Below are 12,582 nucleotides of genomic sequence, written 5' to 3'. Positions count from 1 at the left end.
TTATGACAAATATTTTTCAGAATGTCCATCTGGTCAGTATGGTCAGAGTTGCCAACGAGTCTGCAGTGAAAATTGTGCGGGAAAAAAACCCTGTAATCACATCAATGGATCATGTCTGGAAGGATGTCAAGATGGTTTCATGGGACATAACTGCACAGAGAGTAAGTTTGTATTTGTATTGAGATTGACCTGCCCCTGCTTCTTTCAATCTGTTTTCTTAAGTGCATAAAGGGATGTTTACACAGTGTATGTCAGAGAAAATCATTCACAAACATACATGGGACATAATTACTGAAAGTTGAATTGAAATAATTTTTTTTAGACATTCTTACTTAGATTTTAATCTTTACTGCAATTCTTATCTTAATATTTTAAATAGAGAGTTCTTATATAGTAAAGATATTTTAAATAAAATGAAGTTTCTCCACACACTGTTTATATCATATGCTATTATTTATTTCTATGACCTAAATATTTTCAGAGTGTTCGTCTGGTTACTATGGTCCACGATGCCAAGAAAGATGTAGTCCCAATTGCCTAGGAAAGGAAAAATGTCACCATATAAATGGCTCATGTCTGGAAGGCTGTCAAGACGGATTCAAGGGACATAACTGTACTGAAAGTAAGTTGAAATTAAAAGAATATATTTGAATCTTTTAGCTTATAATCTTAACCATAACAAATAGACTTTGTCTTAGTCAGCTGGGATTTTTAATTTCAGGATCTTTAGGGTGCCTCTGAATCTCACCAAGATTTAATTGTCAACTTTACATTATTTAAATTCACAGTGCTAGTCACCATGTCTGATTTTTGAATATGAAATAACTATATGTTGATTGTTATCAACAACACTGCTACCGACTCTAGGCACTAGAGTTTGAATCCTGTCTTGGGCTAATTAGTATTTGCTGAGTGCCTAAAGGGAGCACAGAAACCTCCCTGATCCAACCTTCACTACATGTCCACAAAGAGTATAGACCATAGTGCACTGAGCATACTCTAGTCATTTATTTTACCACAGGCTAGTATGTTGAGTTATATAAATGACCTAAATATTTTCAGAATGCCCATCTGGTCAGTATGGTCAGAGTTGCCAACGAGACTGCAGTGTAAATTGTGTAGGAATTAAAAACTGTAATCACATCAATGGCTCATGTCTGGAAGGATGTCGAGATGGTTTCATGGGACATAACTGCACAGAGAGTAAGTTTGTATTGGTATTGAGAATAAGGTCTATTTGATTCTTACAAGTTTTTTTTTTAAATTAATTGTATAAGCACAATGTGTCACAAGCACTAGAGAAAATCTTAAATGCTCCTCATAATGGATAGTTTTGAAGTTAAAATAAGAATTTATTTCGGCTTGATGTTTACCTCTTTAGCTTCACTTATCAACCATCAATACTGAAGATTATAAATAGATGGTGTTTCGGTTACGAATCCTATCCAACTGTTTTGATAATTGAAAAGCCTTGACACATTGTTTGAATTAAAATTACATTTAGTATTTTTGTTGAATTTAAATGACCTAAAATATTTTCAGGGTGTCCATCTGGCTATTATGGTCCACAATGCCGAGAAAGATGTAGTACCAATTGCCTAGGAAATGAAAAATGTCACCATATAAATGGGTCTTGTCTGGAAGGATGTCAAGATGGATATCAGGGATATAACTGTACTGAAAGTTAGTGCTCTTATAAGTTTTTCTGTGACTTTATTTAGTCATTGTTTTGAAGCACTATGATAGTCTATAGGCTACAAATTGTCTAAAGATGAATGTATACATTTTGTAAAACAAAAAATTGTTGATCTTTGCCATAAAAAAATATGATAATAACCAGAAAGATGATTTATAAGGGAAATGAAAAATAAAATGAAAAAAATTCTATAAGATAGATATACCAGTATTTTAAGTTAATGTCTAAATTCTGTTAATCTCTGTGGAATATTCCCAAATTTTTTTGCTTAAACTTTCCGGATAAGATACTCTCCACTTTCTTGTTCATTTATCAAACCCATTATGCAACAGTTGCTTTATATAAATGGATTACTGGAAAAATGCAGGAATTATATTGATTAAAAAAGTACTATTGTTTTATACAATAACCTATGCCCTGTTGGACTTGCATCAATGTTGAGGAAATGTCTTAATGTGTACTAAAATTCTATTATAAGTATGTCTTATATTCTTAATCTTTGTTTTTCATATTAATTTTCTTTTCTTTGAGCCACGATGTAAAATATAAATTTGTAAATTTTAAAAACTTCTGATAATGTATAATGTCTCCGGCTCCTTATAATCTATAATGTGTATCCTCATAGCTTGTGTCTCTGGCTACTTTGGATCTGAATGTAATGAAATCTGTAATGCTCAATGTAACATCACATGCCATCCTGTGTCTGGATACTGTCTTGGTGGATGTATTGATGGATATATGGGAGACCTATGCAATGAAAGTAAGTTGTTACATCAAACTGCAAAAGTTACGAAGTGTTCCCACCTTGCGATCTATAGGATCTAAGTTCATCTATTTCCATGGCTAATTGTAGACAAGGGTGTTATGTAGCTTTTTAAAGCGAAGATTGGACTTCACAGTCATCTTCACGTTCAGAGGATATGAGAAATGTGCTTATCTCTGATCACGAAGAAGAAGCTATAGATGTGGCTGGCACAACGACTTACCTCCTTTACTTTCCCAAAGTAATCTGAGGTACCCATTAGTACTGTGTGGCATTCTAAAAATTTAGTTAGAAGTTCAGATTCCTAATCTTCATCCAGATTTGAACCCCAGAACCATCGGTTCTGAAGCCAAGCCTTTGACCTCTCAGGGACCATGCTAGATCGAAACAGTAATTACATTCTAAATTGTGTGATGTGAAGTATGTTTTAAAAGTTTTTATTACAAACTGGCACCTCTAAAATGGAAACATTATTATCAACTGCTAAGTTTACTTTATGTGTAGGTTAACTCTTTCATACTACTTTTCTTTGTTTTATTGAATTGTACAATTGCTTTTATAATACTTTTCTCTTGTATGTCTTCTATGTTTCTGTAATTTTATGCAGTGCTTTTAGGCACTCAGGAAAGACTATTTAGCTCGAGCCTAATCTGGAATAAAATATTCTTAGCCTACATAGAGAATCAAACTCAACCCCTGTTAATTAGTTGAGGAAAGAAAACAACCAAGCCATAAAAAATCCATACATAACTAACGCATCGTTTTGTACAAAATTAAGTAATTAAGATTTAGTAATGATTAAATGATTGTAATGATTAAGTGATTGTAATGATTAAGTGATTGTAATGATTAAGTGATTGTAATGATTAAGTGATTGTAATGATTAAGTGATTGTAATGATTAAGTGATTGTAATGATTAAGTGATTGTAATGATGAAATGATTGTATTTCATGCAGCATGTCAGTCAGGAACGTTCGGACCAAACTGTAGTGAAATTTGCCACACCAACTGTAAAAGAGGTGTGTGTCATCATGTCAATGGAAGCTGTCTGGAAGGATGTGCTGGTGATTACACAGGACACACCTGTTCAGAAGGTGGGTTTGGTGGTATTCAACTCATTGATTCTCTTTCTCTTTCCGTTTTTTAAACCTTGATCAATTTAATTTTTGATTGAATTCTTCTATTTGAGATGAATATATACACAAGTTTAAGCATGATCTTGCATCACTAAAACCTTGCCCAGATTTGATGGTTCTTAATTCTTGAACAGTGTTTCCTAAATAGTGTTCCATGAGGTTTGATTACTACTGGAATAATTAACCTGTAGGCCATTACATGAATTAACCTCTGTAAAACAAATACGCAAAGTGTTCCGCTAAATACTCAGAATGTGCGAATTTTTCTGTTTGGAAAAAGTTCGGTAAACACTGGTCTAGAACTTAGTTCAACCAAACACAGGATTGGTAGAGCAGCTTGGTACACTTGTTTTCATAAATAAAGAGAGAGAAGAAAGAATCAAAGACATTAAAAAACTAAATTAAATCACAAGTCAAGTCTAACTGAATGTGCATAATATCACAGGAAAAAATAAGTGTTGCAATATAGACAAAATACAATTGTTAACTCGAATCCTGGTGAAGACTGTGATTTTTAACTTCAGGATTTTTGGGCGCCTCTGAGTCCACCCAGCTCTAATCGGTACCTGACATTAGTTGGGGAAAGTAAAGGCGGCTGGTCGTTGTGCTAGTCACATGACACCCTGTCTAACGGTAGGCCACATAAATAGATGACCTTCTCCTGCCCTATAGACCACAAGGTCTGAAAGGGGAACTTTACTTTTTACATGAAGTCTAAGTCATAATAAACAAAACCAAAATAAGTACAGTACACAGCACCATGATATATAGTACACTGGCAGAGCCCTCTTCCCCCTCCCTGTGGTAAAGGATATCCATGCCTGAGAAAGCTGTTATAGCCCGGTGTAAACCTGCTATGCCTGTCTTTACATTGCTATGTTCTATGTGATCTAAAGTCTGCTATGTTCTATGTGATCTAAAGTCTGCTATGTTCTATGTGATCTAAAGTCTGCTATGTTCTATGTGATCTAAAGTCTGCTATGTTCTATGTGATCTAAAGTCTGCTATGTTCTATGTGATCTAAAGTCTGCTATGTTCTATGTGATCTAAAGTCTGCTATGTTCTATGTGATCTAAAGTCTGCTATGTTCTATGTGATCTAAAGGCTGCTATGTTCTATGTGATCTAAAGTCTGTTATGTTCTATGTGATCTAACGTCTGCTATGTTCTATGTGATCTAAAGTCTGCTATGTTCTATGTGATGTAAAGTCTTCTATGTTCTATGTGATCTAAAGGCTGCTATGTTCTATGTGATCTAAAGTCTGCTATGTTCTATGTGATCTAAAGTCTGCTATGTTCTATGTGATCTAAAGTCTGCTATGTTCTATGTGAGCTAAAGTCTGCTATGTTCTATGTGATGTAAAGTCTGCTATGTTCTATGTGATCTAAAGTCTGCTATGTTCTATGTGATCTAAAGTCTGCTATGTTCTATGTGATCTAAAGTCTGCTATGTTCTATGTGATCTAAAGTCTGCTATGTTCTATGTGATCTAAAGTCTGCTATGTTCTTTGTGATCTAAAGGCCGCTATGTTCTTTGTGATCTAAAGTCTGCTATGTTCTATGTGATCTAAAGTCTGCTATGTTCTATATGATCTAAAGTCTGCTATGTTCTATATGATCTAAAGTCTGCTATGTTCTATGTGATCTAAAGTCTGCTATGTTCTATGTGAGCTAAAGTCTGCTATGTTCTATGTGATGTAAAGTCTGCTATGTTCTATGTGATCTAAAGTCTGCTATGTTCTATGTGATCTAAAGTCTGCTATGTTCTATGTGATCTAAAGTCTGCTATGTTCTATTGGGAACCCACTTGCTCTTGACTTGTATGGAAACATACATGCATTTTGTTTCATAGATTGGATGGTTGTCTGGTAGTGTGGCATGCATGCTGGACTTTTCATTGGTCGACTTGATGGTCCTGGGCTCATACCCTGCCTGCTGGCATCCCCTGTCATCCTGCAGGAGGTTTGGGCTAGGAAGTAGATCATCTTCAACTCTGAAGGGACATCCGTAACATGTAGAACAGCGTTCTTATCCTGGGTCTTAAAAAAGGCAGTGTGACACTATTGCTTATATTGAGGCTGAGTTTAAGTCACTGATTAGCATGCATGACATGTAGGAATAATTATCTTCTTTTTTGAAGATAAGTAGATGATGATATGAAGCAAGACCTTTTTTCTTTATAAACTATTACAAATTAATTCAACTGTTTTAAAAGAGAGTGGATGTGATAGCTGCTTTACAGCTGCACCAGAGTTTGCTCTCTGATGTGCATTCCTGGGCCTTAGATAATCATGGGTGTGATAGCTGCTTTACAGCTGCACCATAGTTTGCTCTTTGAGGTGCATTCCTGGGCCGTAGATAATCATGGGTGTGATAGCTGCTTTACAGCTGCACCATAGTTTGCTCTTTGAGGTGCATTCCTGGGCCGTAGATAATCATGGGTGTGATAGCTGCTTTACAGCTGCACCATAGTTTGCTCTCTGAGGTGCATTCCTGGGCCGTAGATAATCATGGGTGCGATAGCTGCTTTACAGCTGCACCAGAGTTTGCTCTCTGAGGTGCATTCCTGGGCCTTAGATAATCATGTGCCATGGCCCCTACCTTGACCATGCTCATGTGATTTAAAGGAATGCTTTCATTATTTTTGCCACCAACTCAGTTGTAGAAACTTCTGAAGGGAACATCATGTAGTTGATATTCTCAGCGCCTACAGATTTTTGTTGGGTTTGTATATACTAAGCAAAACAATAAACAAATGGATGAAATGTTGTTTTACAAACTCGATGTTGTCTTTGGTTTATTCTTTTTGCTAAGTGTACTTGTTTATCTCAGGAGATAGTATGATGTAGCTTGCAGACTATTTTAATTGCTTCATGTTTCATAGTGTTCCTTCTCTACATAATCTGTCTTAGCCTAAACTAAAGACATCAGCCACTAGATCTCTCTTGTAAAATTTGTGTAGTATGTGAGCGAATTGTTTCATTTCATTTTCTTTTGTCTTTGCAGCTTTGCCTGTTGCATCAATGAGTGTTGACAGCACCATGGCCATTGGTGTGGGAATGGGAGTCGGAGTTTTAATTACTGTGTCTTTGGTGGGTGTCCTAGTGGCCTCAGCTATGAAACAGGCAGTCCCAGCAGGAATGAACAAATTGATGGTCAATCAGTGACAGACTTGAGTTTATGGCGCAGGTATTTTTGGTGCTTGGAAACACAAGAATCAAAGTTTAGGAAGATATTTCTTCAGTGATGGGCCATTTTTAGCCTACTTGTTACACATGTCAGTGATATCTTACTTGCCAACTAATAATGGTTTTTGTAATAGTAAGAACAGCTAGTTCTACCAATTTTGATAGAAGAAGATTCAACTACACAGCCTTTCACTATTTGGACTATACAAGTTTGTAGAATTCCTATTTGTACTGTGATAGGTGCAGGACTTTGTGAATATGCTTTTGTTCACTACCTAGTATTTTAATTATTCCTAGTATTGATTGTCTCTATATTAAGCTTGATCTTCAAGTTCGAAGACAGAAAAGATTTTTCCCCAAACTGACAATTAGAGATAATGCCTATGCTTGCTAAGAAGCATTTTAGGTTTTATTTCCATCATTAAGACCTATCTGTTCAAAAATTCTTTAGATTAGTTTTTCATTTTAGATCTCGTGTTTATGTTTGTAATGTTATCACAGCGCCTTGAGCCTACACTGTGTTTGTTAACAGTGCTTTATTATTATTATTATCTGTCCCTATTTTTTTCTTTTTATATAACTTGTATCTGCGGCTCAATTGAACACAAGTAACATTGGTTGAAATTTTAATCTAATTAATTTTTTTTGTTTAAAGATCGATGGTAACTTTTAACGTCCTGATTGAGATGTTCTGCCATTTTACTCATCCGTCAGGTTTACTCTCAAATACTGAAACAAAGAGCCTTTGAAATACTCTTTAAACAAGTGCAACAGCTACTTTTGATGATCTGGTTTATTGTATTTCTTAGCATGATTATACATACAAGCCGTTTTAAAATAAGAGGCCATTTAGCTCATGCTTATATTTACAAGATTTAAAAAAGGCAGTTCATGTTGCTCGCTAATTGTATAGAAAATAGGTCATGCACAGCTCAAGCTAGATTACAAAAGAAATCGACTTAAAGAATCAGTGTTTCTCTTACTAAACCAATTTCATGTCGGTTAATTGTAAAGTCCTATTTGAATTATGTAGGTGTGAGTTTGTATGTAACTTTGTATGTGCGAATGATTAAAAGATTGAGCTACATGTACGTCTGTGTAACTTAAAAGTTCTTTTATTTGTTCCTTTTAAAATCTTAAAATGTACATTTTTTGTTATAAGTTGTATGTTACTTAGGCCCCGAAGCATTTTTTTTTTTCGACATTTGATCTGAACTATTAATTGTCATTTTGAGAAGATCCAGAGATTATTTATATTCAAATATTGACTTTTAATCCTCCAGATATTACAAGTATAAATAATATAACAATTCAAGGACCAACATATCCGTGCAAAATACACTATTATCAGCAACTACCTCAATCCACTTTGTTTTTCAGTCTTAAATGAATTTCCCACCATTAGAAAGAATTATCTTCCTTGACAAACTTTAACCACCAGTAGAAAGAATAATCTTCCTTGACAAACTTTAACCACCAGTAGAAAGAATTATCTTCCTTGACAAACTTTAACCACCAGTAGAAAGAAAAATCTTCCTTGACAAACTTTAACCACCAGTAGAAAGAATTATCTTCCTTGACAAACTTTAACCACCAGTAGAAAGAATTATCTTCCTTGACAAACTTTAACCACCAGTAAAAAGAATTATCTTCCTTGACAAACTTTAACCACCAGTAGAAATAATTATCTTCCTTGACAAACTTTAACCACCAGTAGAAAGAATTATCTTCCTTGACAAACTTTAACCACTATCTGGAATTTACCTGCTTTCCCACTTTATGTAAGATGTGGTTATCTTGTCTTACAAATTACGAAAGTTACTTCAAAAGAGAAGATAATTACGTCCTACACATTTCAGGTTTCAATCTAGTCATACTTTTTAATCAGTGACATAAACTCTTAACCTTTGGTTTTCCTGGCAACCCATTCCATGCTCCAAGAGCACTAGGGAAGAAGGAGCACTTGTATGAATTAGTCCAAGCGTATGGAATAAGATTGTATTAGGTTTGGTTTTATATTTGTAAATTAGTGTTTAGTGTTTTATGTACTACTTCACTTTTGAGTCTTCTGTCCTGAAGTCTCATAAAGTGATTTTTACTAATGGTTTTATTCTAGTCAAATGTGAATATTCGTTTGTTATAAACCCTCTATTTTGTGTCTGTTTTTTTACGTTTTCTTGAATTGATGGATCCCAAAAAGAGGATACATATTCTAATATATTGGCCTAACTAAGGCTTAGTTTTATGTTTTTGTTTAATTTGTTAAAATTTCTTTCAATAAACCCTAATGTTTTGCTTGATTTTTGTTATCAAAGAACCCTCATATTGATGAAATTATAATTTTCATTTATTATCTATTCTTTAAACATGCGTATGATAGACGCCCCATTCTACCTTTTGCAATTGACCTGCCATATTGTATTAGAATTTGTCAATATTTACTGTATGTTTAAAGTCTGTTTATACTGGATTCATAATTACTTCATCACAGTATTTATTCTAAAACATAAAACTCTAGCAATAGACCATACAAACAAAAACAAAACAAACTTGTCTAAAAATGTAACATTCAAAATGTCATTTTATTTTCATTTTGTCAACAAAGACGTGGAGTATAAAAATATCAAAACTTTGTACAAGAATAGTTTCATGCTAATTAAATGGCATTAAGATTGACTTCTAAAAGAATAGACCAAAGAAACCAAGTGGGCCAAAATTAAGGACATTTGGTCCATAAAAAGAGTGCATTTAAACAAACATCAGTCAGCTTCTTGTTAAAGGTCCTTATTGAATCAGTTATGAAATGACAATATAAATATCAAAGAGAAATTGGAAATCTTCCCATTAAAATTAAATAAATGACAGCAATAATTGTATTAACATATGCTTTTTTTTTTATATATATTACTGAATTATATCAGTTCATGGTTTGATTTTGATGTAAATATTTTTATTTTTCAAGAACTTACACATTTCCAGTGATTTTAAAATCTTTTCTGGCTAACAAAGTTACGGGCAGCCAAATGTTTCATTGTAGTAATAATGAGACAAGGCTGCTTTCTTTCACCAACACTTTTCAATATTTTCCATGAAAAGATAAGGGAGGATGCTATTGAAGAAGCTAATAATAATAAGACTTGTGTTCGAGTCCGAAGATCAGTGGGGAATGCAGTATTTCCCATGGCTGCGCAGTCCGAGCTGAGACCTACATATTTTGCCACATCCAGGGCAAGCATAGCCATTGTTTGCATGCGGTCGATTTAGATTTTCTTTTCGCCGTCTGCGTTTGTCCTCGGCAGCAGATTTTCTTTTTGGTCTTAAATGTGTATCCCGCAGCCTACGCGAGTGACCTCCAGCTGTCTCGTTCCGACGCCGCATGCAGCCAGGTGCGCTCTTCTATGTCAGCCAAGGAAAGTTGACGCCTAACCTGGTCTTTGAAGCGTTTCCATGGGGCGCCTGTTACGTCGACCACCTTTTAGCTCACCAAAAAAGACTGCCTTTGGCATACGTTCGTCTCCCATACAGCGCAACTGTCTGACCGAAAGAAGTCCCTCTATACTGTCCATACCGGCGTTTGCAAGGACATCGCTGTTTATAGTGCGGTCTTTGCCACCGTATGTCCATGATGGAGCTCAAGCATCTTTGGTGGAAGCACTCAAGAAGTCTTGGATGTTTCCTGTATAGCAGCGGTTCTCAACCTTTTAAGCTCGGCGACCCCTTCTTACAATCACCCACTCTGCCGTGATCCTCCCCCCCACCCCGCACAGGAATAGAAGAATAGACAAAAACAATCCATTTTTTCGATGGTCTTTGGCGACCCCTGGCAAATCATCAATGTACCCCCCAGGGGGTCGCGACCCACAGGTTGAGAACCCCTCCTGTATAGTGTCCATCAAAGAAACATTTGAGTCCTTCGTCTATCCCTTAATCTGTTGGGGCACCACACAATATTTGTCCACAGTCGTTCTCCATTCCTCTGTCTTTTGTCTTGGATAGAACCTCTTTCAATGGCATGTCCTTCTTTTTCCAGGTACTGTTCCCTGAAGGAAGGTCTTTGTGAGCCTCGTAGACCTTGTAATATGGCCATAAAGTTTTGGTTTGCGTTTGTTGACAGTACTTAGCAGGTCATCTTGAGGTCCAATTGCTGTAATAATCCTGTTTCTGATCTCTTCATTGGCCATTCCATGGATCTCTTTGTTGCTTCTCACTTCCATTCCTAGGATGCTCCTCTCTAGTTCTGTAGTCAGAATCTAATGCTCACAATTATGTAAGGATGTGGCCATGACCAGGGAGCGCATCGTTCTGATTTTTGTGTCAAATTCAGTAAAGTAACTAAAGTTTCCCCTTTTCAGACCTTGCGATCTATAGGGCAGATGATGCAGAGGTCATCAGTTTCTGTGGCCCATGGTTCACGAGGGTGTCATGTGGCCAGCACAACGACCAACCGCCTTTACTTTTCCCCCAACTTATGTCAAGTACCCATTAGAGCTGGCTGGATTCAGAGGCACCCAAAGATCCCAAAATTACAAATCCCAGGATTCAAACCCGGGTTCGGAAGCCAAGAGCTTTAACACTCAGCCTCCTTAAAGTCTTGGGTGCTCAAAATAAAAAGGCATCATTCGAAATTATAATGGTCAAACCAAGGTTTTTTACTGTTTGGTCATAAGGTTTTTTATTTCCACAATGATTTACTGTACTTTTAAATTTCTAGGAAAATCATTAGAGTTTGTTACAAAACACTTGTCCACCTAGTTTCCAACTTTTTGATACCTGAACCTGTCAAGAGTTTGCAAGCTAATAGCAGGAATTTTTTTTTAAAGTTGACTAAATCAACGAAAATAAAAAATATACAATAACTTTCATGACCTATCAAATTTTTTTTTCTGATGGGGGTATCTATACATTTCAAAACTGCTCATACAAAAGAAAACTCCAAAATTTTTTGTAAAAATTAAAATCATAGATTTGTATACACTTTTCATTACCTTTCAAAAACTTTTTTACAGACAAACATTTTTTCATGTACATCAAGAAATGATCCATTTTGTTTTCCCTGTATTAAAAATATATATATTTTTTTTATTATGATGCGTTTAAACTTAGCAACATGCTTTGCTCAAAAGATTTGATCATTTTTGAGTGACGTCACACTTCCGTGTCCAGGTCAAGACTTTATAGACTAGTCGAAGCAAAAGGTCCACTATTTCAAAGAGCGAAAGAATGGACAGTCCAATCCACAAGCCAATACTTCCGCCAATGTCTGACAGAAGTGTAGTAAACTAGAAATGTACAAAGATTGATTTATGTTAAAACAAACAATTCAATGTACACTAAAAATAAACAAAGGATTGATAACATTTTGATGCTTTCAAATACTTGTACTCAAGGCCTATTGTATTTATAAAACAGACCATTATGATAAGAATCTATTAAATGAAATATTTTGTTTTTTTGTCATTAGTTACACCATTTTAATTACAATTGATGAAAATCTTTTTGTATGCTGATGACTGAAATCTATTTATCATAAGAATGTGGGACGAGTGGTGAAGACATAAACCACCTGGCTACCTGCGAAAGTGACTCAAGTTCAAATCTCAACTTATGCCCTCCCTTAAATGATCCAGAAAGAGTTTTGACCACAGCACTCTAAGCATGCTGTAGCATGAAAGATGCACTCAGCAAATGAAATTTATAAAGTTGAATTGGTATTAGAAATGTTTCATTCGGATAATGTTTAAATAAAAAAAAATGTTTTTGAAATACAATTTTGACATAGACTAAACCACATTGCAATTG

General features: G+C 35.3%; 2 protein-coding genes across 8 annotated transcripts in view; one reads left to right on the top strand and one right to left on the bottom strand.

Annotated features, from left to right (window-relative positions):
• The window catches only part of LOC106078504 (multiple epidermal growth factor-like domains protein 6), a 41,561-nt gene extending 29,325 nt beyond the window's left edge, over positions 1-12,236 (top strand). For 5 of the 6 annotated variants that reach the window (XM_056030464.1, XM_056030463.1, XM_056030465.1 and 2 more), the window contains 7 exons: positions 21-161; positions 482-622; positions 1,063-1,203; positions 1,543-1,683; positions 2,322-2,456; positions 3,417-3,554; positions 6,602-12,236. In XM_056030464.1, coding sequence (XP_055886439.1) covers positions 21-161; positions 482-622; positions 1,063-1,203; positions 1,543-1,683; positions 2,322-2,456; positions 3,417-3,554; positions 6,602-6,762 — 998 coding nt within the window. In that variant the 3' untranslated portion in view covers positions 6,763-12,236. The remainder of the gene's footprint in view (positions 1-20; positions 162-481; positions 623-1,062; positions 1,204-1,542; positions 1,684-2,321; positions 2,457-3,416; positions 3,555-6,601) is intronic. The other variant, XM_056030466.1, reaches the window with a different exon arrangement.
• LOC106078503 (degenerin mec-10-like) overlaps positions 10,794-12,582 on the bottom strand; it is a 31,205-nt gene continuing 29,416 nt past the window's right edge. For both annotated transcript variants that reach the window (XM_056030472.1, XM_056030471.1), the window contains exon 17: positions 10,794-12,062. In XM_056030472.1, coding sequence (XP_055886447.1) covers positions 11,913-12,062 — 150 coding nt within the window. In that variant the 3' untranslated portion in view covers positions 10,794-11,912. The remainder of the gene's footprint in view (positions 12,063-12,582) is intronic.

This window comes from Biomphalaria glabrata, chromosome 5, assembly GCF_947242115.1.
Source record: "Biomphalaria glabrata chromosome 5, xgBioGlab47.1, whole genome shotgun sequence".
Taxonomy (NCBI): domain Eukaryota; kingdom Metazoa; phylum Mollusca; class Gastropoda; family Planorbidae; genus Biomphalaria; species Biomphalaria glabrata.
Note: the sequence above shows the minus strand (reverse complement) of the source record. Positions and strands in the feature narration are given on the sequence as shown.